This window comes from Chlamydomonas reinhardtii, chromosome 15 (assembly GCF_000002595.2).
Source record: "Chlamydomonas reinhardtii strain CC-503 cw92 mt+ chromosome 15, whole genome shotgun sequence".
NCBI lineage: Eukaryota > Viridiplantae > Chlorophyta > Chlorophyceae > Chlamydomonadales > Chlamydomonadaceae > Chlamydomonas > Chlamydomonas reinhardtii.
Window position 1 is genome coordinate 1,176,197 of NC_057018.1, and position 23,043 is coordinate 1,199,239.

A 23,043-nucleotide genomic window follows, 5' to 3' on the forward strand; every position below is an offset into this window, starting at 1 on the left:
GCTGTCACGGGAGGCGCCGCCCACGAACAGCGCACAGCCGCGGTCGGCCAGGTTCCAAGCCAGGGCGGTGGAGGGTGCGCCGGAGGGGCCGGGAGGTGGCAATATCAGTGTCGTCAGGTTGACAGCTGCGCAACCGACACGCGTGCAGGGCGGTTTGGTTGGGGGAGGTTGTCAGTACCAGCCCAAACTATACAGATTAGGCAAGGCAATCGGTAGAGACGAAGGATGTGGTGTGAGGGGCACAGGCAGAGGCTCAGTCCCCTACCGGCCATACACAAGGCCCAGGCCAGGCCTCATTGCAGGTTGTCCCCTCTGGCACACCCACCCACCCAAACACCCACACCCACCCACAGCCACACACACACACACACACACACACACACACACACGCACTTACGACGCAATAACCAATGGTCGCACCTGCAAACACCGCTCCTCCATCTCCGCGCGCTCGGTTGTCGTTCACGCCGCCACTCGGCCCCACCTCCAGCAACCCCAGCGTGCCGTTGGTCGCAACGGCGCCGCCGCGGTAGCCCGCATAGTTCCGGGACAGGGCGGCGGCTGTAGCAGGCATGCTGCTGCTGCTGCTGCTGCTGCTGCTGCTACTGCTACTGCTACTGCCGCTGCTGCCACTGCTGCTGTTGCCGACGCTGTCCGCCGCCGCCGCCGCCACGCCCAGCACGTGCACCTCGTAGATAGCGGTAAAACCGTACACGGCGCCGCCAGAGTTGTTGGCGGCGTTATTAGTCATGGCGGCGCCGTCCAACAGCCGCAGGTAGCCCAAAGGCCCCCGCGAAACTAGCACCGCGCCGCCATTTGCCGCCGCCGAGTTATTAGTCATGGCGCCGCCAGCCGACAGCGTTACGTTGCCCAGCCCCACAACCGCCGTAACCGCGCCGCCGCCATCGTCGCGAGAGGCGCCGCCGCCGCGCGCCGCGTTGTTACTAAAGGCCGAGCCGGCGCCCGCAACCGTTAGTAAGCTGATGGTACCAGCGGTGTACAGCGCGCCGCCACTGCTGCTGGCCACATTGCCGTCGACCACAGAGCCGCCCAGCACCCACACCGCGCCCAGCGAGCGGGCCGCATAGACCGCGCCGCCCGACTTGCCGCGGTTGCCTGAGATGGCAGCTCCGCCGTCGGCGGTTACGGAGCCCAGCACGCCGCCGACGAACACGGCGCCGCCCTGGCCGTTGGATCCTGAATTGGACACGGGCACTGCGGCGTTGTGCGACAGGCTGGCGCCGCGTCCCGTCATGACCATGGCGGTTAGGTTTCCCTCCACCCAGATGCCGCCGCCGTTGCCCAATCGCGCGGTACAGTTGAGGATGCCCGTCGTCATTGATGGCGTGGCGGCTGCTTGCCCGCCGACACCGCCGACACGGCCGCCACTGCTGCCGTCAATGAGCACGGAGGCCACGCGGCAGGCGTTGGGGCTGCTGGATCCGGATCCAGAAAAACACGCCACGCCGCCGCCGTGCCCCGGATCCGCGCTGTTCGCCTCCAGCCGCCCGCCACTCCGGATCTCCAACGCATCCAAACGGTACGACACGTGCACGGCGCCGCCGTAGCTAACGATCCCGCCGCCGCCAACGCCCGGCGGGCGCGCCGTGTTGCCGCTGACCACCGCCCCTCGCTCCAACCGCAGCCGCCCCAGCACGCCACAGCTGACGGCGCCGCCACGGGTGGCACTGTTGCCGTACACAGCCGCGCCGTCGGTGACCAGCAGCAGGCCCAGCCCGGGCGCGCCGCCACCGCCGCCGCCGCCGCCGCTGCCGCCAACGGCAATGGCAAGGAAGCCGCCAGAGCTGTCGGAGGCGCCGCCGGCGGCGTTGTACGACACGACCGTGCCGCCGCCGGCGATGGTGGCGTTGGGCAGCGGCCCCGCCGCCACGTAGACGGCGCCGCCGCTGCCGCCGCCAGTGGCGCTGTTGTACGACACGACCGCGCCGTCGGTGATGTACAGCCCGCCGGGCAGCGAGCCCGCGAACACCGCGCCGCCGCTGCCGCTGCCGCTCCCAATGCCGCTGCCACCCCCAATGCTGCCGCCGCCGCCATTGCTGTCCCCGCCACCACTGACATTGCTAGCGCTGACGTCGACGCCGGCCTGATTGCCAGAGAGGGAGGAGTTGGCGCCGGAGACACGCAGCTCCACCAATCGGCTGTCCGCGTGAACCGCGCCACCATGGCCCCAGCAGCGGTTGCCAACCACCTCGCTTCCGTTACTAACCGTCAGGCCATTCAGCTCTCCCATGCCCGACAGCGCCGGCGCCGTGCTGGGCACCGCGAGCGCGCTGCCGTTGGTGAAGTACGGCGCAGCAGCACAGATGGCGCCGCCATTGCCGCCGGCGGCGGCATTACGACGCATGCTGCCGCCATCGGACAGCAGCACCAGACCCACGGGTCCGCCGCAGAAAACCGCGCCGCCCTCCTTGGCGGAGCGGTTTCCGTCCAGGCTGGATCCGGATCCCGTGATGGTGATGGAACTGATCCCAACCGCCGCGTACAACGCGCCACCGTACCCAAGTTCTGGATCCAACGCCGTGTTGCCTGTGACACTGCTGCCGCCCTCAATGAGTACGGCATCAATGGCGGCGCCGGCGAAAAGTGCGCCGCCAGGTCCACCATGCGCCTCGTTGTCATTCATGGCGGCGCCACCAGACAGCGAGAGGATTGAAACCCGGCCCGCGGTTTCAACACCCGTGCCGTACGGCACGGCAACAGCGCCGCCGGGCCCACCGGCTGCCGTATTCCGTGACATGCTGCTCCCCTCGTCTGATAGCACGAGGGAGCCCAAGGGGCCGCCAGAGTATAGCGCGCCCCCGCTACCCCCCGCCGCGTTGTCATCAACCACCGCGCCGCCGGTTAGCCGTACGTCTGATAGCAGGTACGCGCCGTACACCGCGCCGCCATCACCGCCAACCGCCTGGTTATTGATGACGTACGCGCCGCTGCTCAGATCAACGTACTTTATGGTGGCGGCAAAGACCGCGCCGCCATTTCCGTTGTTCACGACATTGCCGACCATGTAAGATCCGTCGGTTAGCAGCAGTTGGCTCAGGCGGTTGTCAACCGCAATGGCGCCGCCGCGCCCACGTTGCAGGCCGGTCACACTGTTGTTCGAAACCGAGGAGCCGCCTGAAAGTGTGATGCTGACCACTCCGCCGGTGCAGTACACCGCGCCGCCTGCGGCAGCGCGTGCGTGGTGTGGGAGAGGGGAGAAGACGGCCTCACATACGGACATGTAAAATGGCGCCCCGATCACAATCGCTTGCATGCACAGAATCAGGACAAAGGGCACAATGACACACACACACACACACACACACACACACACACACACACACACACACACACACACACACACGCACACGCATGCACACCTTTAACGCACAGCATTATTCCCTCCGGCCGCTGTGCGCGTCCTTGCCCCCTATTTATCCACAGGCACACGTACGCACACTTCATGCACATCTATTCACACCACCTGCCCCAACACCCCACCCGCCACCCCTCCCGCCCACCCCACCCACCCCACCAACTCACCAGAGCCGTCCCGCAGCAGCAGCACGCTGTTCGTATCCATGTGGCTCGCACCCGCCAGCGTCAGAGCCGCGATCCGATCATGACTAAACAGCGCGCCACCGCCGCCTGTACCCTTGGCGGCGTTACGGCTGATGCTGGAGCCGCCGTCCAGGGTTACAGTTAAAAGCGAGCCGGCAGCGGCACAGGCGGCGCCGCCGGCACCGTTGGCTGCTGTGTTGCCGTCCATGGTGCTGCCACTGTGTGTGTGGGGGGGGGGGGAAGGGGGGGAGGGGGGGGGGGCAGGGCAGGGCAGGGCAGGCCAGGGCAGAGCGGGTCAGGCGTGTGTGTGTGTGGGGGGGGGGCGGGGGAGTGGGGGATTGTAACTACAAGCCCAAACTAAATCAAGCAAAGCCAAACTGGCAGATACGCACACCCACACACGCACACAAATACACACGCTCACCCGTACAGCTCCAGGGCCCCCAGGGAGCCGCTCTCCAGGTACACCCCACCGCCTGTGTGTGTTGGGTCGGTGGTTGCAAAGGTTGGAACAGAGAAGTGGAGCAAATGTATGGGGGGGGGCATGACGTGGCGTGCCGTGCCGTGGCGTGGCGTGGCGTGGCGTGGCGTGCAGCAACGGTTGGTGGTTGTGGCCCGGGTCGGCTAGCCGGTCCGAGACACAGAGGAGCAGATGCATCTGCATCTCCTCCATCTCCCCCGCCCGCCCTCGATTTTGCGCGGGCATGCACCTCCGACCGCCGCCCAGCGAAACCCCGCCCCCCCCCCCGCCGCCCTTACTTCCCGTCCATTAGAGCCCTGCCCCAAGCAGCCAAGCACAGCAAGCACACAGGACTGCTGCTGCGGATGGCTCCACAAACCAACATCGATCGCCTCGATCACCCGCCTAGTACCACCACCGCCTACCCACGAACCCTCCCACCGCACGCCCCCCGTGCTCCCGTGATCTTCGCTCACCCGAGGTGGCGGCGGCATTGTTGTCAATGCTGCTGCCATCAGTCAGGCGGAGCAAAGCCAACGACTGCGCCACGTGGATCGCTCCTCCGGATCCCGTGCCAACCGAATTTCCGTTGATGCCGCTGGCGCCGTACAGCACGATCTCACCCATGCTGGAGGCGCCGTACAGCGCGCCGCCACTGCGTACGGCACTGTTGCCGCTGATGCTGCTGCCGTTGTACATCTGGATCCGGGTCACGTTTCCGGTTGCGTACAGCACCCCTCCAAAACCGTTGGATCCCTTGGCAGCGTTGCCGTACGCGCCGCTGCCGCCGTACATCAGCATCTGGCCCAGATCACCGCCGCAGTGCACCGCCGCGCCACTGCCGTACTGCACCGTGTTGTACTCCAGTGTACTGCTGTCGTACAGCTCAAGGGAGCCCAACGGCCCGCCGCCAACCGCCAGCGCGCCGCCGTGGGCGGCGGCACGGTTTTGGGCTAGGGAGGAGCGGTTGGCCAGCACGACACGCTGCACGGCGGTTTCGATGTACACCGCGCCGCCACTGCCGCCGCCACCGCTGCCGGCAACGCCGCCAAAGATGAGGGCCACGAGTGCGGCGCCGTCGGTGTTTGCGGCGGCCGGGTCTGCTGTGTTGTTCCTGAGCGTTGTTTTCATCAGCGTGAGAGTGCCCTGCATGATGACATGACACGACACGACATGACACGTACGACACGGCAGGACAGGGCGATCGAGGCATACGCATGGAGGGAATCGGAAAGCAGGTGGAAGAGAGAAGTAGAGAAAGGTGTGGGATGGCCGCCCACAGAATTCCCACTGCCACCGCCACCGCCAAGATGGCCACACCCAGCAGTGCTATGCATGCTGCGATGCAATGCAGCGCACAGCAACATCAATGAGGAAGCGCACAGGGCATCCAGCACGCGACCCCACCCGATAGCTGAACGTAGGCGAAAATTAGAAAGCAACGGAAGCACACAACCTGCCAATGTCAGCATGTACGGCAGCTTACCAGGCTCCCGCCCAGCAACGCCAGGGCCGCGCCGCTGCCACCCGCGTTGGCGTCCGCCGTCACTCCCTCCAGCCATACCTGCGTTAGCGAGTGTGCGGGAATCGACAGAGAGCGTGTGGGGGAAAGGAGTGCGCGAACAGAGCGGGCGCGCATTCAAACCGAAATTGTATTTATAAGCGACGATATAGTGGATCGAAGGGCAGCGAGTGTGCGTGCCTCAAGCTAGCAGCCCTCCACCCACCAATGAGCGAGCCCGCCGTCCACTCCCAACCCGTCAACACACACGCGCACGCGCCCGTCCAAATCGCACCTCGCCCAAGGCCAAGCTGCCCGCGCTGGCGTTTCCGGCCGCTGCTGCTACAGCCGCCGCTGGCGGTGACCACACCACCACAGCGCCGGCGGTCACGTTGGCGAGGGCGGCGGCGGCAGTAGCAGCCACAGCCGCCGAGCCGCTGGCACCGCCAAGACCGGCAGTAGCAGCGCCGCCGCCCCCCGTGAGGTCACCGGGCCAGACCACCCGACCCCGCTGAAAGCGACTGTCCGCGATCCGGAGCAGAGCCGAGACTCCACCGCTACTGCTAATGTTGCTGCTACTGCCACTGCCACTGCTGCTGCTACTGCCACTGCTACTGCCGGGGGCGCGGAAGAGCAGCGCGAGGCAGGAGTAGCCGTGGGCGTCGGACACGTCGGCACACGACACGCCACGCAGGTCAGCTCCCAGCAGCCCCGCCGCATGCAGCGGGCCGTACACCCGCCGCCTGGGGCTGCCGCTGCTACTGCCGCCGACGCCGCTGCCGCTGCTACTGCCGCCACTGCTGCTGCCGCTGCTACTGCCGCTGACCACGGGCTCGCCCCACAGCCGCGACAGGGTGAGGCCCTGGACCGTCAGGTAGTTGGATCCGATGACCTGTGTCGCCAACATGCGGGCACGCACATGCACTCGATTCAGGTAAGCACGAGCGATCGCCAACATTGAGTCATGTGAACGCAATCACGTGCCAAGCGTGCGTGCTCTCGCCCCCATCCACACACGCCAAACCCGTACCGTACATGGCGCCAATCACCAGCACACACGCACACAGCTACACACACACACACACACACACACACACACACACACACACACACACACACACACACACACACGGTCGCACCTGCAGCAGCGGCGCCACGGAGCTGAGCGGCAGCCCCTTCACCCGGCAGCCAACCAGTCGCAGGTGGGGCACACCCACAAACGACAGACCCCAGTCGCCCGCGCCGCTCGTCGTGTTGCCACTGCTACTGCCGCTGCCGCTGCTACTGCCACTGACGCTGCTACTGCCACTGACGCTGCTACTGCTACTGCCGCTGCCACTGCCCGTGGCGTCTGCGGCGGCTACGAGCGCGGTGCGGTCGTTGCTGAGGGCGATGCCTCGCAGACCGCCGGCGGAGCTGCGCAGAAGCAGCGCCAGCGGTGCCCATGCCGACACATGAACCAGGTCGGCGGCGGCGATGGGTGGGTAAGGGGCGGGGGAGGAGGAGGAGGAGGAGGAGGGGCTTGGGGAGGGCTTGGGGGAGGCGGTGGGGGACGGGGACGGGCTGGAGGAAGGGGCTGGCGAGGGCGAGGGTGAGGACGAGGGCTGTGGCCATGTTGTGGAGGGCGTGGGACCGTCCATTACTGCGTCCAGGGATGCCGGCCAACATTCGATGCTCGCGCTTTGAAACGACCAAGCCTTAGGCGTTGTGCTGCCGTCGGTTGCAGCTCCTGACATGCCGCTGCCGATGAGCTGCAATCGGCACGAATGCGTCCATGTCGGGAGCGCGGCACTCGCGGAGGCGGCGGGGGGCGAAGGCGGTTCCGGCGATGGTGGGACCGGGGGCACGCTCCCTGCGCCGACGGACAAAGGACCCAGGCAAATGCAAAATGAATATGTGCGTCGTGCCCGCTTACCAGCATGCTGTTAGTATGCGAAGAGAACAACCAGGCCCACGCAAGCGAGGCTCACCGAACACGCCGGTGCCGAGTGATGCGGCGAAGAGAACGCACGCGAGCAAGGGCGCAAGCCGCCCCGCTCCAGCAATTAAAGGAATGCGCGTTTTCCTTTCTTTGCACATTTCTAATGCGCCAGTGCAGCCTCCAGCCTGTATCCGCACAGCAGCGTTTGCCTGCTGCAGCGGCCTTGCCCAGCGCTGTCGCATACACAAGACATGGTATCTGTCACCATAAGGAGTATCATCATATTCAGGGCTTTGGGTGAAAGCGTGTTTGGCTGCGAGCTGTCGGCTCACACCTGACCGCAACTGGCGGCATGTTCCTAGCGTCAATGTACAAACATGTATAGTATTTATTATGGACGCATTTGGATCCTCAGGAATAGGGTTGAAATCAACATGCCGGCCAGTTTCTCAATCATTTGCGCCATTGCGGTTAAAGAAACTGCTATTATGATCAGTACAATATGAATTGCTTGTGTGTTTCTTCGCAAGTGTATATTCAATCGGCGGTGCCAGGATCGAATGGCACGCTACGGTTGGGCCACCCATCCCAACGCGGCGTGGGCAGACGTCCAGGCAGGCCGAAGGCGAGCCTCGCGCACAGTAGTCCGGGTTCCAAAAGTGTTGGCCAACGACAGAGTGCGCATTGGGGAGAGGCACGCGGGATGCTGCTGGCAACCTGAGAGCGTCCCCCACCTCGCCAAAATGTCCCCGGCGGGCCTCACCTTTGTCCTGCTTAGTAAGTCGGTGTGACCGCATGACCGCATCGTTGTGCCGGGTTTGAGGCATCCCTGTCCCATAGCTTCACATACGCGTAGCATGCTGCTGAACCAACTGGATTGAGAGGCGGGCCACCAATCGCGCAATTGAGCGCTGTTGACTGACACGCTTGACGTCCACTGCTCCCTGTTCCCGATCCCAAGAGCTGCTTGGAAGCAAAAGCGTAAAACTGTAGTCGCTCATCAATCAGGCAAGGTATTTGTTGGGATGCAGCACGGACCGGCTAAGTGACTAGGACTGGAAGTAACGATACAAATACACCACCGCTAATAAGGGCACTTCCGAATTGCCCAATTGCTTTGCACCCTGGCTCTAGACATGTGCCAGTGTGCTTCCGAGCCTGAGTGGTGCGTCTCATCACCCCCGTGCGGCCGTGCCATACATACAAAACTGCTGGCTCGTTTATACCGTTACTCCCATGCTTGATACACCTTACTTAACCAATGATACCGTACAGGGATTGCGGCGATCGATTGCCCCCACTACTGAGTCCGGCCGTACGTGTCTCGCGGAGCCGCCATCTGCCTTGCTTGCTCGCCGCCGTGTACGGTCCCAACCCCAAAGCTATCAAGTCCGCCCCCCGCCTTGCTTAGCATGACGTGCGTATGTGCATGCAACACGCAGGGCACGGGAATCCATTGGGGAGATAGGCCTGCAAACACACGCACAAACCTCAAGGCAAAATCTTGGACCCGACCTGCTGCTCCGGGCCTCCTCCCTATCCAGCGATATCTATCCAGTGCCCAATCCAGTGCCCAAAACCCTGCCGGCCAAAACTCTCCCGCAGTGCTTCGCATTCCATCAGGCAGGCAACGCGACCGCAGCATGTCTTGTCAAAGTCCCAGCACAACGTAAGGACACGCACGCAACACAATCATCATTGCCCACACTCGCTGTATCCGTGCGCCGTGTTTGCGCGCGTCGCAAGGCGTGTCACTTGTCACTGCGTCCAAATCTACTACTCATGCAACCATGCGTGCCGCTCAAATGCTTGAGGTTACGTCACGCAAGTTGCTGCTGCTGCTGCTGCTGCTGCTACCCATTCCCGCAAACGTTTGGTCTCTCGGCACCGGCGGCGTCAGCAGCAGCCGGCACCCGCCGGTTACCACCATCTTCCTTCTAAACCTCGCAAGCCCCCGCCGCTCGCCCCGCTCAACCACTGACACGCACACATATTCACAAATACTCACACATGCACACAAGCACGCATGCGCACACACGCTCTCACGCATCCTGCTGCCCTGCCTAGAGTCAGGGCCTCTGTTCTAGAGGCTCCAAATGCTCTAGCTAGAGGCCCTGCCTCCTGCCTTACTTGGGAGGTTCTAGAGGCTCTGCAGGCCGGCGTACTTGCGCAGTCGCTCCGCGGTGAGGAACATGATGACGGTGTGCGGCCCCAGGCGTGCGTACGAAGCGGACCAGCCCTGGGGTTGCCGAGCAGGAGGGGGTGGGGTGGGAGGGGGTACGGAGCGGTCACAAGCAGGAGGGGCCCGCGGTGGGGAGGGGGGAAACAGGATGGCAGCCTGTCCGGCGGATCTGTGGATGGGGCCGCATGCCTCCGCCGGACCACCAAACCGCTAGGCCGGCGTGTTGGTGCCTCCCCGCCTGTGCTCGGCTACTTTGGCTAGGTTTGGTTCACGTTGGGCTGGTGTTTACAAAAACCCCAGTACCCACGCAGAACCTGCCCCATGCTACCCATGCCACAGGGTCCGCGCCGCTTTCACACCTACTGAGGACGGTCGGCACACAATGCACGTGCACACACGCACACGCGCGCACACACGCACACACACTTTCTCACACACTTTCTCACACACACACACACACACACACACACACACACACGCACACACACACACATACACACACACACACGCACACACTTTCACACGCACACGCACGCACTTTTACACGTACACACTTTCACACGCACACACACTTTCACACACACCTTCATAAACCCGATCAGGCCGTCGCTCTTGAGCACGTGCGCGGCGCAGGCCATGGGCCCGCTGTACGACTTGCCGCCTGTGAGAGAATTGGTTGGTTGGTTGCTTAGGGCGGTTGGTTGATTGGTTGGTTGGGGTGCGGAACTACTGTTACCGTGTGGGCAAAGCCCACCCGTCCTGTCCCCGAGCTCCGCTCCCCTGCCCCGGCGGCCACCACAATGCTGCCAAAACCTACCGCGCCCATGCCCCCCCCCCACTAAGCATGTATGTGCCCATCCACCAGGAAACCTCAAGCAAAGCAGCTCGCTCGCTCGCGGCAAGCACTCCCCACTTCCCGCACAACACACGTGCCGGGCCCAGCTCCTCATCAGTGCGCACATGCACCCAACACACCGAGTGGCCGTTACACTCACCCACAAACATGCGCGTCTTGATCACGTCAATGGGGTTGGTGATGGTGGTGGTGACCAGGCCGGCAATCATGCTGCTGGTCAGGTGCAGCTCCACGCCGTCCGTCCAGCCCGTGGTGGCGGTCACGGTGCGCTTGACCTGCGCGCGCGTGTGGTTTTGGTTGTGTGCGTGCTTCTTTGGGGGGGTTGAGATTTTAGTTCATCCCAATCCCAAAGTCAACGGGAGTGGACGCGTGGGAGGTTTATGTGCGTGGTAGCGGTATGCGAGGTCGCGTGTGTGTTTGCGTGTAAAGAACTGCGCGCGCAAGCGTGCGTGACTCGCGTGCGGAGGTCACAACGCGAGCAGTGACACGTACCCTGACACGTACCCTGATGACACGTACCCTGACACGTCCTCCCCACTCCCCAGCCCCCCACCCCCCGCCGCCACCCGCGCCCACCTCGTCGTACGTGGCGCACTGCGCCGCCGTCAGGATGGCCGAGCGGATCTGTTTGTGGGAAGGCAAGAGAAGGTGGAGGAGGTGGGTGAGGGGAGGTAGGGGCAAGGAGGAAGCGGCGGGTGCATGCCGTTGTCAGGACAGGTGGGCTGCGTGTGTCGCGGAAGCCACACACACGTGCGGCAACCCCAGAACCCCCCCACCTCCCTTGGATCGTGCTTGCCCGCCCCTTTCCTAAAAGCGAGCCCCCGCATCTGGACCGCCCGCACAACCAGCCCCTCCGCCGACACTGCAACAGGCACAGCCACACACACTCCCGCACACAAACATTACTCTTAGCTCGGCCCTTGTGCTCTTCCCAACACGCACTCTCCCCCAACCACACACAGCCATAAGCCCGCAGCCACGCACGCGCGCCCTCACCAGTCCGGGCATGGCTCCCTTCCACAGCCCCGCCACGCCGTCCGCCGCCACGACGGCTCGGATGACGCCCACCGAGGTCTTGGGCACGGTGGGGTCGCGGCCCGCCGCCTGCAGCCGCGTCTGCGTGGGACAGGGGAACGGGGAGCGCGTGGGCGGTTGCGGTACGGGGGCCGGGGCTGCTGCGTATGTGCGTGCGGCGTGTGAGTGCGTGCACGTTTCGGGTCCGGGTAGTCCGGGCACGAAGCCGCGAGGCCGTGTTGGTGTTGGGGGTGTGGAGGCACGCGACAGGTGCCGCCAGCGACAAGCAACATGCATAGCGTCGTTGTGCTGCATCGAAGCCCATCTTCCCTTCGTTGCTCCTCCTCTCCTTTTCCTTTTCCTGAATCTTGGAAAGACGATGTAGGCCGTTTGCTCACCTTGATCAGCTCAATGGGCGAGGTGACCGCCGCCGCCAAGCCGCCAGACAGCGAACCAGACAGCACCTGTTTCGGCAAGTGTGGGTGGGTGGGTGCGAAGTTGGTGGCGGGTGCAGTAACTGAGTGCGCTCCTTCCAACGTACCAACACACACGCAACACACACGCTCTTTCCCTTCGTGCTTTCCTAGCACACCAACAGATATGCACACAATCAAGCACGCAGCGCCCGCACCTTCATCTCCAGGCTGGGTTTTGAGTTCTCGCCGCAGATGACCGTCTTGATGGGCGTGTAGAGGCCCAGGCGAGCGCCTGTGTGTGCATCGTGTGGCAGGTCGCGCGAGCACCAGACTGTCAATAATGATCAGGTGAAAAGCAGGTTGCAAACGTCGGTGCGCCACGCACACCCCTTGAGCTGTTTCTCATGGCAGAAGAGGGGAGGCGGGTGCGTGACAGGGCGCACCCGTGACCCGACCGACCCGACCAACATGGAATAAACGATTTGCTAGCGAACGGAACGAAGCAATGTTACGCGCAAGGCAGCGGCGGCGGCGCACGCGCCCATGGCCCACACAGACGGCTCTCGCGCGACTCGCGACTCGCTCGCTCACCTCCAAAGAAAAAGCCTCGCGCCAGGGACGGCCCCAGGCCGCTCCACAGGGCCCCGACGCCCTCGGTGCGGACCACGTTGATGCCCGTGGCGATCTGCGGAGGTGGAGGCGGAGGTGAGGGAGGCGGAGGTGAGGGAAACACGGGACGCAAGAGGGGGTGGGGTGGGCTGGGTCAAGTGTTGGGGTGGGGGGCGTTTTGCGGTTCCAGGGGAAAGAGAATGGGGAGCGGATGGCAGGTGGTGTCACGGCGGGCTCGCAGGGGCACCGGCGCACCGCGCACCCTCCCGGCGTTTTGGATGCCACTGACGAATCCCTGACTCGGTACTGGACATGCGCAAACCTCAAACACACGTTGCGCAGCCAAAACCGCTGAGCGTCGCGCATGCGCACAAAATTGCGCTGCCCTTTCGGAGGCATACGTACATAGTTTGTGCTAACCACGCAACTTTTGATGCAGCGGCAAGCCGGCAACTCACCATGCCTGGTGGCTTGACTCCAGCCGCCAGCTGGTTGCGAGCAAGCTGCAGCCGCACCTTGATCACATCTGGGGAGGAGGAAGAAGAAAGGCACACGATGGGGAGTACGGTAAGGGGATTACATTCATGATTAGTTAAGGACGGTAAGGGGATGGGAAAGGGGAGGGGAGGGAAGGGGAGGAGAACTAGGGGTGGGGGAGGGTGGGTGTATGGGAGGGGTGTGGCACCACCCTGCTAAGAGCGAGGGAGAGGGAAGATTGAATGGCTTACCGAGCGGGTTGGTGACGGTGTTGGCCGTCCCGACGCTGATGCCACTCGTGTAGAGCTCGGTGATGACGCTCTTGGGGATGAAAAAGACGGCCGCGGCGCCGCCGGCCCCCGAGGCCTTTTCAGAGGTGGCCGCGGTCGGCAGCTCGATTGCCTGTTGCGAGGTAGGTTGGGTAAATGTAGGGGAGCAGACAGGGGGAGCGGGCAGCGGGTGAGGAGACGGCGTGGGACGCGCGAGAGGGAGGGGCGGGGCAGAGGAAAGCGGTAGGTGTGGCAGGTGCGGCTGCTGAGGTGCGCCAACTGCGAGCGCTAGCGGGGATCTGGGAGCAGCTGGAGTGTGTGCTTCGCGTAGGTTCTCGCGTAGGCTCTGACGTTGGCCTTCGTCGTGGCGGTTGCACCGTCGCGTGTCGCGCCATCGCTCAAAAGTGCCAGCTCGCCGCTGAGTAGTTTCAAGTGCATTGGACTGCAAGTGGTCTGCATATGCACCAATCTTACCTTCGTGGCCATGGATAGCGAGCTAGTGCGAGACAGCAAAGCACCGCAACTCGTTAGCGACGCCTGTCCTTGTCAGCCGGGCAGAGACACCGGCAGTCCGCCAAATGCGAGCTCGCAAAGCAGCGAGATAGAACTCCAAGCAGGGAGTAGCCCAGAGAGAATTCGCCGAGCCCGCTTGAGGTGCGTTCAAGCCGCGAGGAGCACAGCGCGCGGGGCGCAGAAGGAGCGACCTGTGGTTGCGCGCACGAAAGCTCAACAGATGAGCGCCAAGATATACAAGATAGCGTTTCTGATGCATGAGAGGTGTCGGCAGGCACTTACAGCGCGGGGCAGGAAAGTTGGCGACCGTTATGGAGCCAATCGTCGACTTCAGCGGCAAGAACAGAATGCACTTAGGGGCTTAGTCTTATGCGAAGCGTGAGCTTTAGAGTTGTCGTGGCTCGACTTCATGACAATCAGCGGCGTGGCATTTGTAGGCGCGGGGGGCCGGGCGCGATGGGGCGCGCCAGGTCATCAACTGCCCCGACCCCGCACCGGGTTGACGCGCAACCTGTCAATGACCAGCGCGCACTTTGTTTATTCGCCCACACACATCCCGAAAACAGTCGCTGTAGGCAATGCGGCTTGTGGTGTGCCCCTGTCGCCTTCAAACCGCGCCGGCTCCTTTCTTTGCTCGCTCGCATGCCCACGCGGTACATGTCCGCGTCCGAGCAGGGCTTTGGAGTTGCCTTCGGCAAGGCCCTTCACGCCATACATTATCATGTCGTCAAGCTGACTACACTCACGCACTCCTGCGCGATAGATGCTACGGACGGTCACACGTTTGACAGCCGCGCCCACCACCCCCCATCTTCCCCACCCCTCCCCATCCCAGTCCCCGTACGCTTCCCTCAGCTGCGCTCTGCGTTTTCGCAAAACGGGGACTTGAAGCAAGCGACGCGCCGATGCCATGTTGCCCTCAGTGGCTGTCCTCAAGTCCTCAACAATGGCCAATCAGGGATCTCCTCGCCTTCTGCTCAACTCCTGATGACAATTCCACGCCCACCGCTCATCACGCCACCACCCCATCAATGCTTCATACAACCTCATTCACCCGCCTAACCTGATGCGGTAATGCCTATCCGACACCCAACCCCCCCACGGCCGGCGAGCTCCCGACGTTCCCAGACCCGGGGTGCATTGCCGACCAGACAATTGTCGAAGAGATCTTGAATTCTTGATGGTGCAGCCGACACACCGCTAGACACCGCAACACCGCCCCCTGACCCCCGATGCGACATCGACGCACAGACCCTCGGCACATCGTAAGCCCAGGCCTGGACGCAGCAACCTGCTGGTCGCACGTTCTTGTCGTCGCCTGTTCCCGCCAGCAAGTCAGCGATGTCTCGGTACCGTACAGTAACTCTCGCCACACTAGCTTACATTTCTCTAGTAACTCCGCCGTTGTACCAGCCACGCCCCTGCCTCCTGCCTTGGCATTGCAAATATAACTTCGAGGTCTAGGGGAACCCGCTGCACGCTATGGGACTGCCCCTGTACCCTGCCCCATCGCCCCCACCCACCGAAATTCAGCCAGCACGTATCCTATGGCAAATGCCCCCTGGGCTTTGGCAATGACTACGGTACCAACCACCCGTACCGGTATCTAGCAGTGGCCTGGCAGCCGGCGGGCGCCTCAATACCCCGCGTCTCATGCGTGGCTTACTTTTGGAACCCGTGTTGACAAGAACTTGGCTTATCCCGCCACTTGGCTTATCCCGCCACACACAGCACCGGCTGGTGCAATCTCTCCACGACACACGCTGCCACACGCGCGACCATCCCTGCCACGATCTCCACCTCCGCCTGCCACCCCTGCCACAGGCTCCTGCTGCTGCTACAGCCTCCTGCTGCTGCTACAGCCTCCTCCTCCTGCTACATTCCGCCTCCATTCCTGCTGCACTAGAGGTCCACGCCCACCTCCACCACCATGTTGGACAGGTCGGCGCCCGCCAGCGCGCGCCTGAAGGCGGGTAGGTCCAGCCGCTCCAGCGAAGAGCCGGTGGCGGCGCCCACCTGTGAGAATTAGGGAGGAGGAGGGGGGGTTACATTCATGATTAGTTAAGGAAGTGGTAGACGGTAGACCATCTTGCGGAACATGAAGCGTTACCCCCGGGGGGGGTGCAAGGATTGGTACAAAGAAGTGTAGGGGAGGGGGGAATGAATGGGAAGGGGGACAGGGAAATGGGACAGGGAGAAGGTGGAGAACGGCCGGTTTCCGATGGTGTTACAAAACCAAACGAAAGCCCGCCCGATGGTGTGCGTGGGGAATGTATGGGAGCTGCAAAGCCGAGGCGACGCACCAAGGACACCGGGGAAAGGGAAGGGCATGCGCTCGCCCCCACCACGACTACCCCCGCATAGCGCAGGTCCAACCCCACGCTCCCCCCCCCCCTCCCCACGCTCCCCCCCCCAAAAACCCCCAGTCACCCGCTCCCCCCGGCCGTGCCACACACATGTGCCGGCACCGTCTGACACCAACGTCGCGTGTGTCCTGCCTGTCTGCGGCCGCTGCAACTCTCCAGAACCCCAAACCCCAACCCCCAGAACTTCTCTGTACCAATCTTTGCAACCTCTCTCCACCCTCTAAAACCCCCAACCCCCGCTAACCCCCCCCCCCCCCAACATCAACCCCACTCACACACACCTGCGCAAGCACGCGGCTGATGACCTCGTGCGTGTCCTCCTCTCCCCCAGCCCCAGCCCCAAAACCCAAAACCCACGACCCCTCCCACCCCCCCACCCCCAAACCCCTCACACACCTGCGCTAGCACGCGGCTGATGATTTCGTGTGTGTCCTCCTCTCCCAGGCTGCTGCCCGCCAGCTGTTTGAGCATCATGGCCATGTCTTCCCGAGAGATGTAGCCTGCAGGGGGGGGGTGAGGTGGGGGGTGAGAGTGAAGTGGGGAAAGGGGGGAGTTGCCAGATAGGGGGAGCGTGTGGGTGATGGAGAGCGTGTGCTTGTTGCAAGGAGTTGCAAGTGAGTGAGCGCATGGGGTACAGGAGTTTTCACCAACACCGTCCGTACGTGCACACAAACACACAGTGTGTCGCAAACAAACATACATCCCTCCGCGTACACACACGGGCCGGACGCGCACGTGCTTGTACGGCAAACACACCACACGGCAGCCACGCCACACGTGTACGACACCCACCATCGCCGTCCACGTCGTACACCTGAGGTGTGGAGCCGGTCGTGTCAGGGGTATGCGTTGGAGGGGGGGTTGCAGGGATGTTTGGAAAAGCGGGGGTGGGGTAGCGGGGGTAAGTGGATGTTCCAACCCCGGAACCCGGAATGAAAACTGACTGCGTGTGGTTTAAAACGTGGTGGTGCGCATGATATTTGTGGCCTTTGCGTTTGTGGCCTTTGCGTTTGCGTGCAATTCCTGCCTCGTGAGAGCTTGACGTCGCCGCCGGGGTGACCCTTGAAGCACCAACCAAATGTCACCCAAGAAACAGCCCAAGGCAGATCCCACAAACCTAAAAAGCCCTGAGTCCTGAGCCACCCAGCCACCCAGCCGCCGAGCTGCTTAGCTCACCTGGAGAACGACGGGACAGGGCAAGGGAAGCATGTGGCTGATAAGTACCGTAGCTGCCTCCCGAGAAACGAGAAACAAAGTCACGCCCAAGCCAGGAGCCCAGGCTAGCACGCATGGAGCCCCCCTAGCCCAACTAGCCCACCTAGCCCATCAAGCCGAGCCGAGCCCGCCCGAGCCCACCTGGAAGATGAAGGCCAGGCGGTCGTCTCGCGAGGCGCGCGGGCTGAAGGGCGCCACCAGCCTGACAAAGTCGCGGAAGTTGGGGCACTCGGCGGAGCGCACCAGGCGCTGGGCCAGCGGGTTGATGGACAGCTCGGGGATACTGCGCGCACGTGTGTGTGTGTGTGTGTGTGTGTGTGTGTGTGTGTGTGTGTGTGTGTGTGTGTGTGTGTGTGTGTGTGTGTGTGTGTGTCAAGGAGCACAAGGAAAACATTACGCGTTAGACAGTGTGTATATGTGTGTGTATGTGTGCGTATAAAACACAACAAAATGACGTCGGAACTCACACATGTATGCGTGCGTGTGCGTGGGGGGAACGGTAGTTCATTCCGTTGGGGGAGGGGTTCTGTGCCCGAGCCCAACGAAATAGGTCACAAGAGTCCAGGGGTGGAGGCGTGGAGCCGGGGGGTGGGTGGGGGGTCGGCATGGGGTTGGCGTGGGGCTGGCATGGGGTTGGCGTGGTGCTGGGGCGGCCATGCCAAGGCTGCCTCGCCGCTGTTTTAACGCCCCGCCGCGTGTCACCCCTGCCTGCTGCCAACCCAGCCACCCCCTGCCGCCCACCCGGCCACTCGCCGGATCCCGGCGCTACGAGTGTTGCGGACGGCACAGGCGCGATCGCACGACCGCGCTGCCCCGCCTGCCCCCTCAATCGTCCTAGTCCGTACAACTTGCCACGACTGCTGGCGCTCATGCGTACCGTATGGGTGGATCCCTCCCCTTTTGATTTCATCACTCCGCTCTCCATGGACGGCTACCACCCCCGTTAGTTTAGCCTGGTTTGGCTTAGTAAGTAGTTTGAACTGGTTTTTACAATCCCTCCATTCCTTTCCCGTCGTTGCCAGCGGCATGGGCCTGCCCCCTTCGCCCCCGCCAGTGTGCCCATTGCACGCGGCGAAGCTTCACCGTGCCAACGCAACCCAGCAAACCCCACCCCTCCGCCCCATTGAGTCGAAGCCATGGTGTTGGTCGGAGGATCGAGACAGTTGCCCTAGTACAGCCCATAACACAACACCACAACCACGGCCACGACATCAGGCGCCGATGACCATGATATCATTCCGCCGCACCTGAGGAACTCCTCCGGGGATATGTAGCCCTTGCGCCCCCGGTCCAGCGCCCGGAAGCGCTTGTACAGCGCCTCTATCTCAGCCTGGTTGACTGCGAGTGAGCATGCCAGCGAGAAAGAGAGCAGTAACGTGGAAGGACGGGCGCGCCGGGTCCGCACAGGCTTGAGGATGGCACCGAGAACCGTGCACCGCGACTCAGGCCCACGCCGTGACATTTCGCTGCACAAGGATGACTTACATACGCCTTTAGAGGCAGCTATGACTTCATCCACGTCTCCTTGCGTGAGGCCCCCGCTCGCGGCCTGCGATGTTCCAGAACGTTGAGCATCCTACCCAAAACGAGAGCCATCAAGCGATACATTATCTCACTTGTCCCATGGTAGAGCTGCACGAGCTGCGCGAACGCTATGTGACAGCAAGAAGGTCGCACTCGCGTGTGGGTTTGTCTTTTTGTAGGGGATTTGTGTTGGCCTCACTACGTCTGCTTGATTTTTTTGTGCCTAACAAGCGGTGTAAAAACAAATACAGCGAGCCCGTCTAGAACTAGACCACCGTGAACTGTGCACGCTGCTCGGCCAGGTAGGTTGCGCTATACTCGTAACAAACCGATAGTGTGAAAAGATTTGAGGCAACCTGTCACGCGAGCCAGCCTGCCGATGCAGCGACACATACCCTACGTGTGCATGGAGGCGTGCCTTGTCCCCGGTCGGCCGGTCACCGCCCAGCGACCTTGCCACCACCCAGACGCCCCATCTAGCTGTTTTATTAAGGTGGCTCTCCGCACATTCAACAATACGACCAGGCCAGCGGGTCCTGTATGCTCGCAGTCCCTCACTTGGTCCCTCAGGCCTCAGGGTGTGTGATGGGACAGTGGCAAGGCAGGTTGGTAAGGTCCCTTAGGGCGCAGCTAATCCCCATACCCAACAAATGGCAAACAGCTGGCAGAGGCAGGGCAAGAGTGCGCGGCTGGTCTAACGCCGGAGTTACTGTACCGACGAGTTGCCAGGCCTCAGGGGTCGAGGTGCGGAGGGGCGGGGCTGCACGACGGCAGGCAGGCAAGCTAGCTTCCATCCCATCGCAGCATTGGCGGCGCCAGCCCTGCCCATCTAGACGAATGCGCACTAAAGGAAGATGGGAGACAGGAGGCGGAAGGCCGTGCGGGCGATCACAGGAAAGCAGCCGCAAAACACCCGGCAGGCCGTGTTGGGCATACGGTACCATGGGCTTATAAGCGGTGGCCTCCGTCCGCCTGGACCTAAGTAGCGGTGAACAGTGCCAGGGTTCAAGGGAGCGGACGCGGCTGAGGCGCCGAGGCCTACACCTTTCACTTGGGGGAGCAACGTGGACCGTGGTTATTTGGCAAGAGCAGGTAGACAGGGGTTCCCCTGCAGGTAGAATGTGGGTGTGTGCGCACCGCTTCAGGCAGGCTCTTGGATATGGAACTCGGCGTATCTACGGCAAGTGTGCTGCACCATTGGTTAGATTATAATATCTTATTCAGAGACCACGGTCGGATGGACAATGTTGCAGAATAGGAAATGGGGCTCCGGGCCGGGCCACGGGGCAGCGGCTGGGGCTGGACCGCAGGGGGTGTTGGGCTCCCCTGCTGGACCGGGTGATCAGCGGGGACTTTAGCGGGACCGAAAGATTCGGGGACTGAAGAAATGCCGCCAGCACCTGGCTGCATGAGGATAAAATTGAGGGATGCCGTCGAGTGGGGCGCGGGGGTGTTGGGCTCCAGGGGCGGGGCTAGAGGTAGGCGCAGAGGTAGGGCGCCTCGAAGGCGGGAACGCTTGCCCAGATGCCCTGACAGCATGCCAGACGCAATCGCACACTTTTGGTTTTGCGTGATCCATGCGCATTCAAAGTTAATTCACTGTTTATCCTTGAGCTTGAAGGCCCTGCCTCGCACCTCTGCTAGTTTCCTGCTTTCGCGCCTTTCCAAGCTCGTCTGGATTCTCGCGCATGATAAGCAGCATAGACCGACTATCTTTCATTACTTGCACGTACTTCTTTGCGTCTGCATGAAGCTTACCAAGAACAGTGCGCAGTAGGTGCTCGCGTGCGTGCAGCAGTTACGCGGCCTCGAGCCGGAGCGAGTGATTTGTTCCGAGGCGTAGATTAAGCCCAGAAAAATTGATTCGCAACCCAAACAACAATTGTTGGAGCCATCGGAGACTGAGGACGCAACATCGGGCAAGATGGGCGCAGAGCCAAAGGCTGTTGGGCCGTCTTCAGTTATGAAACTGTTCTACATCTTTCTAAATGGTGAGGATCGCGCGTGGGTGTCAGTTTGTGAAACCGAGCAACAGTCGTTTGCAGCTTTCAAGCGGCGCGGGCTCCCGCCCAACTTGGCACGCGGGCAGCGCCCCGCACAGAAATCAACCCCCAACACAGCCCACCGGCGCGTCCATGCGCTGAACGACGTGATGCCAAGGATAGTGCTCATAGCTTGGGGCTACATGCATGTACACGAATGCGCCGACTTGCACGCGTTCAATCGCGGGCATCCACGCTTGCGCCCATGGATCCTCGCCCCACCTGCCTCTCACCTATCGCTTGGAACCTACATTCGCGACTCCCCTCAAACATTCTGCCTGTAAACATGCTGGCGAGCCGTTGGTAACCACTTCAGCGACACAATGCGGGCACTTCCTGCTTGTGAGGCGGGGGCCTCCGATGTCACACAGCTCAACGTGTCTTTCCACAACCGCTGCCCTTCCCTCACCACCCTCGCCCACGCGCCTTTCCCCCTTCCTATCTCACTCGCAGTCTTCAGTGCTGTGTCAATCGTGTTCGCGAACAAGCTGGTGCTCACGACCTATCGGTGGGTGTGTGTGGGGGGCCGGGCGTGTGTGGGTGCGAGGGCGTGTTTGGGTGCCGATGTGGGTGTAGCGCACGTGCGTGGCTGTGCCTCGACGGTGCTCACGACCTATCGGTGGGTGTGGGGGGGGGCGTGTGATTGGGCGTGTGCGCGTAGAGGAAATGTGGAGCGTGCGTGTGGAGGAGGGCTGACGAAAAGGATGGTCGAGGGAGGGAGGGAGGGAGGGAGGTATGGGCGTATGTGGTACAGGTGTGCACGGCGTGTGGGTTGCAGGGTGGGCAGGGGTGTGCTGTGCGGGTATGCAGGCGTGGGCTGGGGTGTTGGGGATGGGTAGCCACGGACAACTTGCATCGGAACGCAGGGGGCTTGCAAAGATGGTACAGAGAAGCAGGCGTAGGGGCGCGCGTACCGATGACCGCGTATCGAAGGGGGGGGGGGAGGTTACTCGCTCGAGCCCCAAGAGGTAGGCCCCGGCAGTCAAGGAATCACCGCCCAACCCAGAAATGCAATGGGGGCCCCCGGGTGAGGGCTGAGGCCTGAGGGAGGGGACAGGGACGGGGATGGGGACGGGGATGGGGGCCAGGGACGGGGCCCAGGGACAGGGATGTGGGCCAGGGACGGGGATGGGGGTACGGGATGGGGCACATGGATGGGGACGGGAACGGGAATGGGGGAAATGATTGGGGGAAGGGCGCTGGAGAGGGGCACCAGGGGGGGGGGGGCACAGGGGGGGGGGAGCGCACAGGGGACGGGCACTGGACGGGGAGGGGCACCGGGGAGGAACACCGGGGAGGGGAGGGGCACTGGACGGGGCAGTGGCTCCGGGGAGGGGCAATGGGGAGGCATCGGACAGGGAGGCGCTGATGGAGCAGGAGGAGGCGGAGGAAGACGAGGTGAGGGTGGCCGCCTGCGGGACAGAGGCGAAGGAAGAGGTGCAAGGGCGCGCTTGGGGCCAAGCAGGAGGGAGGGCGCTGATGGGGGGAGGAGGGAGAGGGGAGGAAAAGAGGGGAAGGCGCTGATGGGGGGGAGGAGGGAGAGGGGGGGTGTTGATGGGGGGAGGGAGGAGAGAGGGGAGGGCGCTGATGGGGAGAGGAGGAGGGGGGGGCGCTGATGGGGGGAAAACGAGAGGGGAGGGCGCTGATGGGGGGAGAAAAAGAGAGGAAGGCCTGATGGGAAGAGGAGGAGGGGAGGGTGTTGATGGGGGGAGGCGGGAGAGGGTATGACGCTGGTGAGGGGAGGAAGGAGAGGGGAAGGCGCTGACTGGGGCAGAAAGGAGAGGGGAGGACGCTGACGGGAGCAGAAAGGAGAGGGGAGGGCGCTGAGGGGGACAGGAAGAAGAGGGGAGGGCGCTGATGGGGCGAGGGAACGCGGCCCTGATGGGGGGAAGGAGGGAGAACGAGGGCACTGATGGGTGAGGGCGCTGATGGGGTGAGGGCGCTGATGGGGGTTGGAGGGCACAGGTCGGCATATGAAGGATTGGGGCGGGGGCAAGTGGTGTGCGCGTGGTCATCGAATTCCGGAGAAATGCGGCCGCTGAGCGATGGTACTTTGGGCTGTGACGCATGCGTGCGCGCGCGGGGGCGGGGCCTGGGGCGTCAGCTGCGCAGGTGGG

At 62.9% G+C, this 23,043-nt stretch overlaps 4 protein-coding genes across 5 annotated transcripts in view; 1 reads left to right on the plus strand and 3 right to left on the minus strand.

Annotated features, from left to right (window-relative positions):
* Positions 1-7,933, minus strand: part of CHLRE_15g641150v5 (uncharacterized protein) — a 25,536-nt gene extending 17,603 nt beyond the window's left edge. The window contains exons 1-9 of the mRNA XM_043070660.1: positions 7,493-7,933; positions 6,662-7,374; positions 5,818-6,414; positions 5,508-5,585; positions 4,498-5,167; positions 3,986-4,037; positions 3,544-3,779; positions 421-3,183; positions 29-125 (exon numbers count right to left, since the gene is read on the minus strand). Coding sequence (XP_042916518.1) covers positions 29-125; positions 421-3,183; positions 3,544-3,779; positions 3,986-4,037; positions 4,498-5,167; positions 5,508-5,585; positions 5,818-6,414; positions 6,662-7,162 — 4,994 coding nt within the window. The 5' untranslated portion in view covers positions 7,163-7,374; positions 7,493-7,933. The remainder of the gene's footprint in view (positions 1-28; positions 126-420; positions 3,184-3,543; positions 3,780-3,985; positions 4,038-4,497; positions 5,168-5,507; positions 5,586-5,817; positions 6,415-6,661; positions 7,375-7,492) is intronic.
* A 284-nt stretch (positions 7,934-8,217) lies between these two features.
* On the minus strand, positions 8,218-14,173 carry CHLRE_15g641200v5 (uncharacterized protein). The gene is made up of 12 exons (XM_043070661.1): positions 14,062-14,173; positions 13,741-13,970; positions 13,249-13,399; positions 12,979-13,046; positions 12,503-12,596; positions 12,127-12,203; positions 11,894-11,959; positions 11,478-11,597; positions 11,058-11,105; positions 10,621-10,756; positions 10,210-10,286; positions 8,218-9,682 (listed from the first exon to the last, which is right to left on the minus strand). The coding sequence occupies exons 2-12, from the start codon at positions 13,750-13,752 to the stop codon at positions 9,584-9,586; spliced, it is 948 nt and encodes a 315-aa protein (XP_042916519.1). The 5' UTR covers positions 13,753-13,970; positions 14,062-14,173; the 3' UTR covers positions 8,218-9,583.
* Positions 14,174-14,307: 134 nt separating this feature from the next.
* Positions 14,308-19,203, minus strand: CHLRE_15g641250v5 (uncharacterized protein). The gene is made up of 7 exons (XM_001703021.2): positions 18,977-19,203; positions 18,846-18,909; positions 18,608-18,698; positions 17,502-17,643; positions 16,938-16,959; positions 16,542-16,645; positions 14,308-15,795 (listed from the first exon to the last, which is right to left on the minus strand). Exons 1-7 carry the CDS (start codon positions 18,983-18,985, stop codon positions 15,682-15,684), a joined length of 546 nt encoding a protein of 181 aa, XP_001703073.1. The 5' UTR covers positions 18,986-19,203; the 3' UTR covers positions 14,308-15,681.
* A 1,270-nt stretch (positions 19,204-20,473) lies between these two features.
* The window catches only part of CHLRE_15g641266v5 (uncharacterized protein), an 8,702-nt gene continuing 6,132 nt past the window's right edge, over positions 20,474-23,043 (plus strand). The window contains exons 1-2 of one of the 2 annotated variants that reach the window (XM_043070662.1): positions 20,474-20,875; positions 21,380-21,434. In XM_043070662.1, coding sequence (XP_042916520.1) covers positions 20,809-20,875; positions 21,380-21,434 — 122 coding nt within the window. In that variant the 5' untranslated portion in view covers positions 20,474-20,808. The remainder of the gene's footprint in view (positions 20,876-21,379; positions 21,435-23,043) is intronic. The other variant, XM_043070663.1, reaches the window with a different exon arrangement.

Bases quoted from the DNA above. Each gene is read 5' to 3' on its own strand.
- CHLRE_15g641200v5 (XM_043070661.1), bottom strand. The intron at 11,598-11,893 runs GTGAGCAAACGG...TGTCCCACGCAG, and splicing joins CGCCCATTGAGCTGATCAAG to ACGCGGCTGCAGGCGGCGGG. The intron at 10,287-10,620 runs GTGAGTGTAACG...ATTCTCTCACAG, and splicing joins CAAGACGCGCATGTTTGTGG to GCGGCAAGTCGTACAGCGGG.
- CHLRE_15g641250v5 (XM_001703021.2), bottom strand. The intron at 16,960-17,501 runs GTGGGCTCGGGC...TCCACACCTCAG, and splicing joins GCCTGGCCTTCATCTTCCAG to GTGTACGACGTGGACGGCGA. The intron at 15,796-16,541 runs GTGTGTGAGGGG...TAATTCTCACAG, and splicing joins TCAGCCGCGTGCTAGCGCAG to GTGGGCGCCGCCACCGGCTC.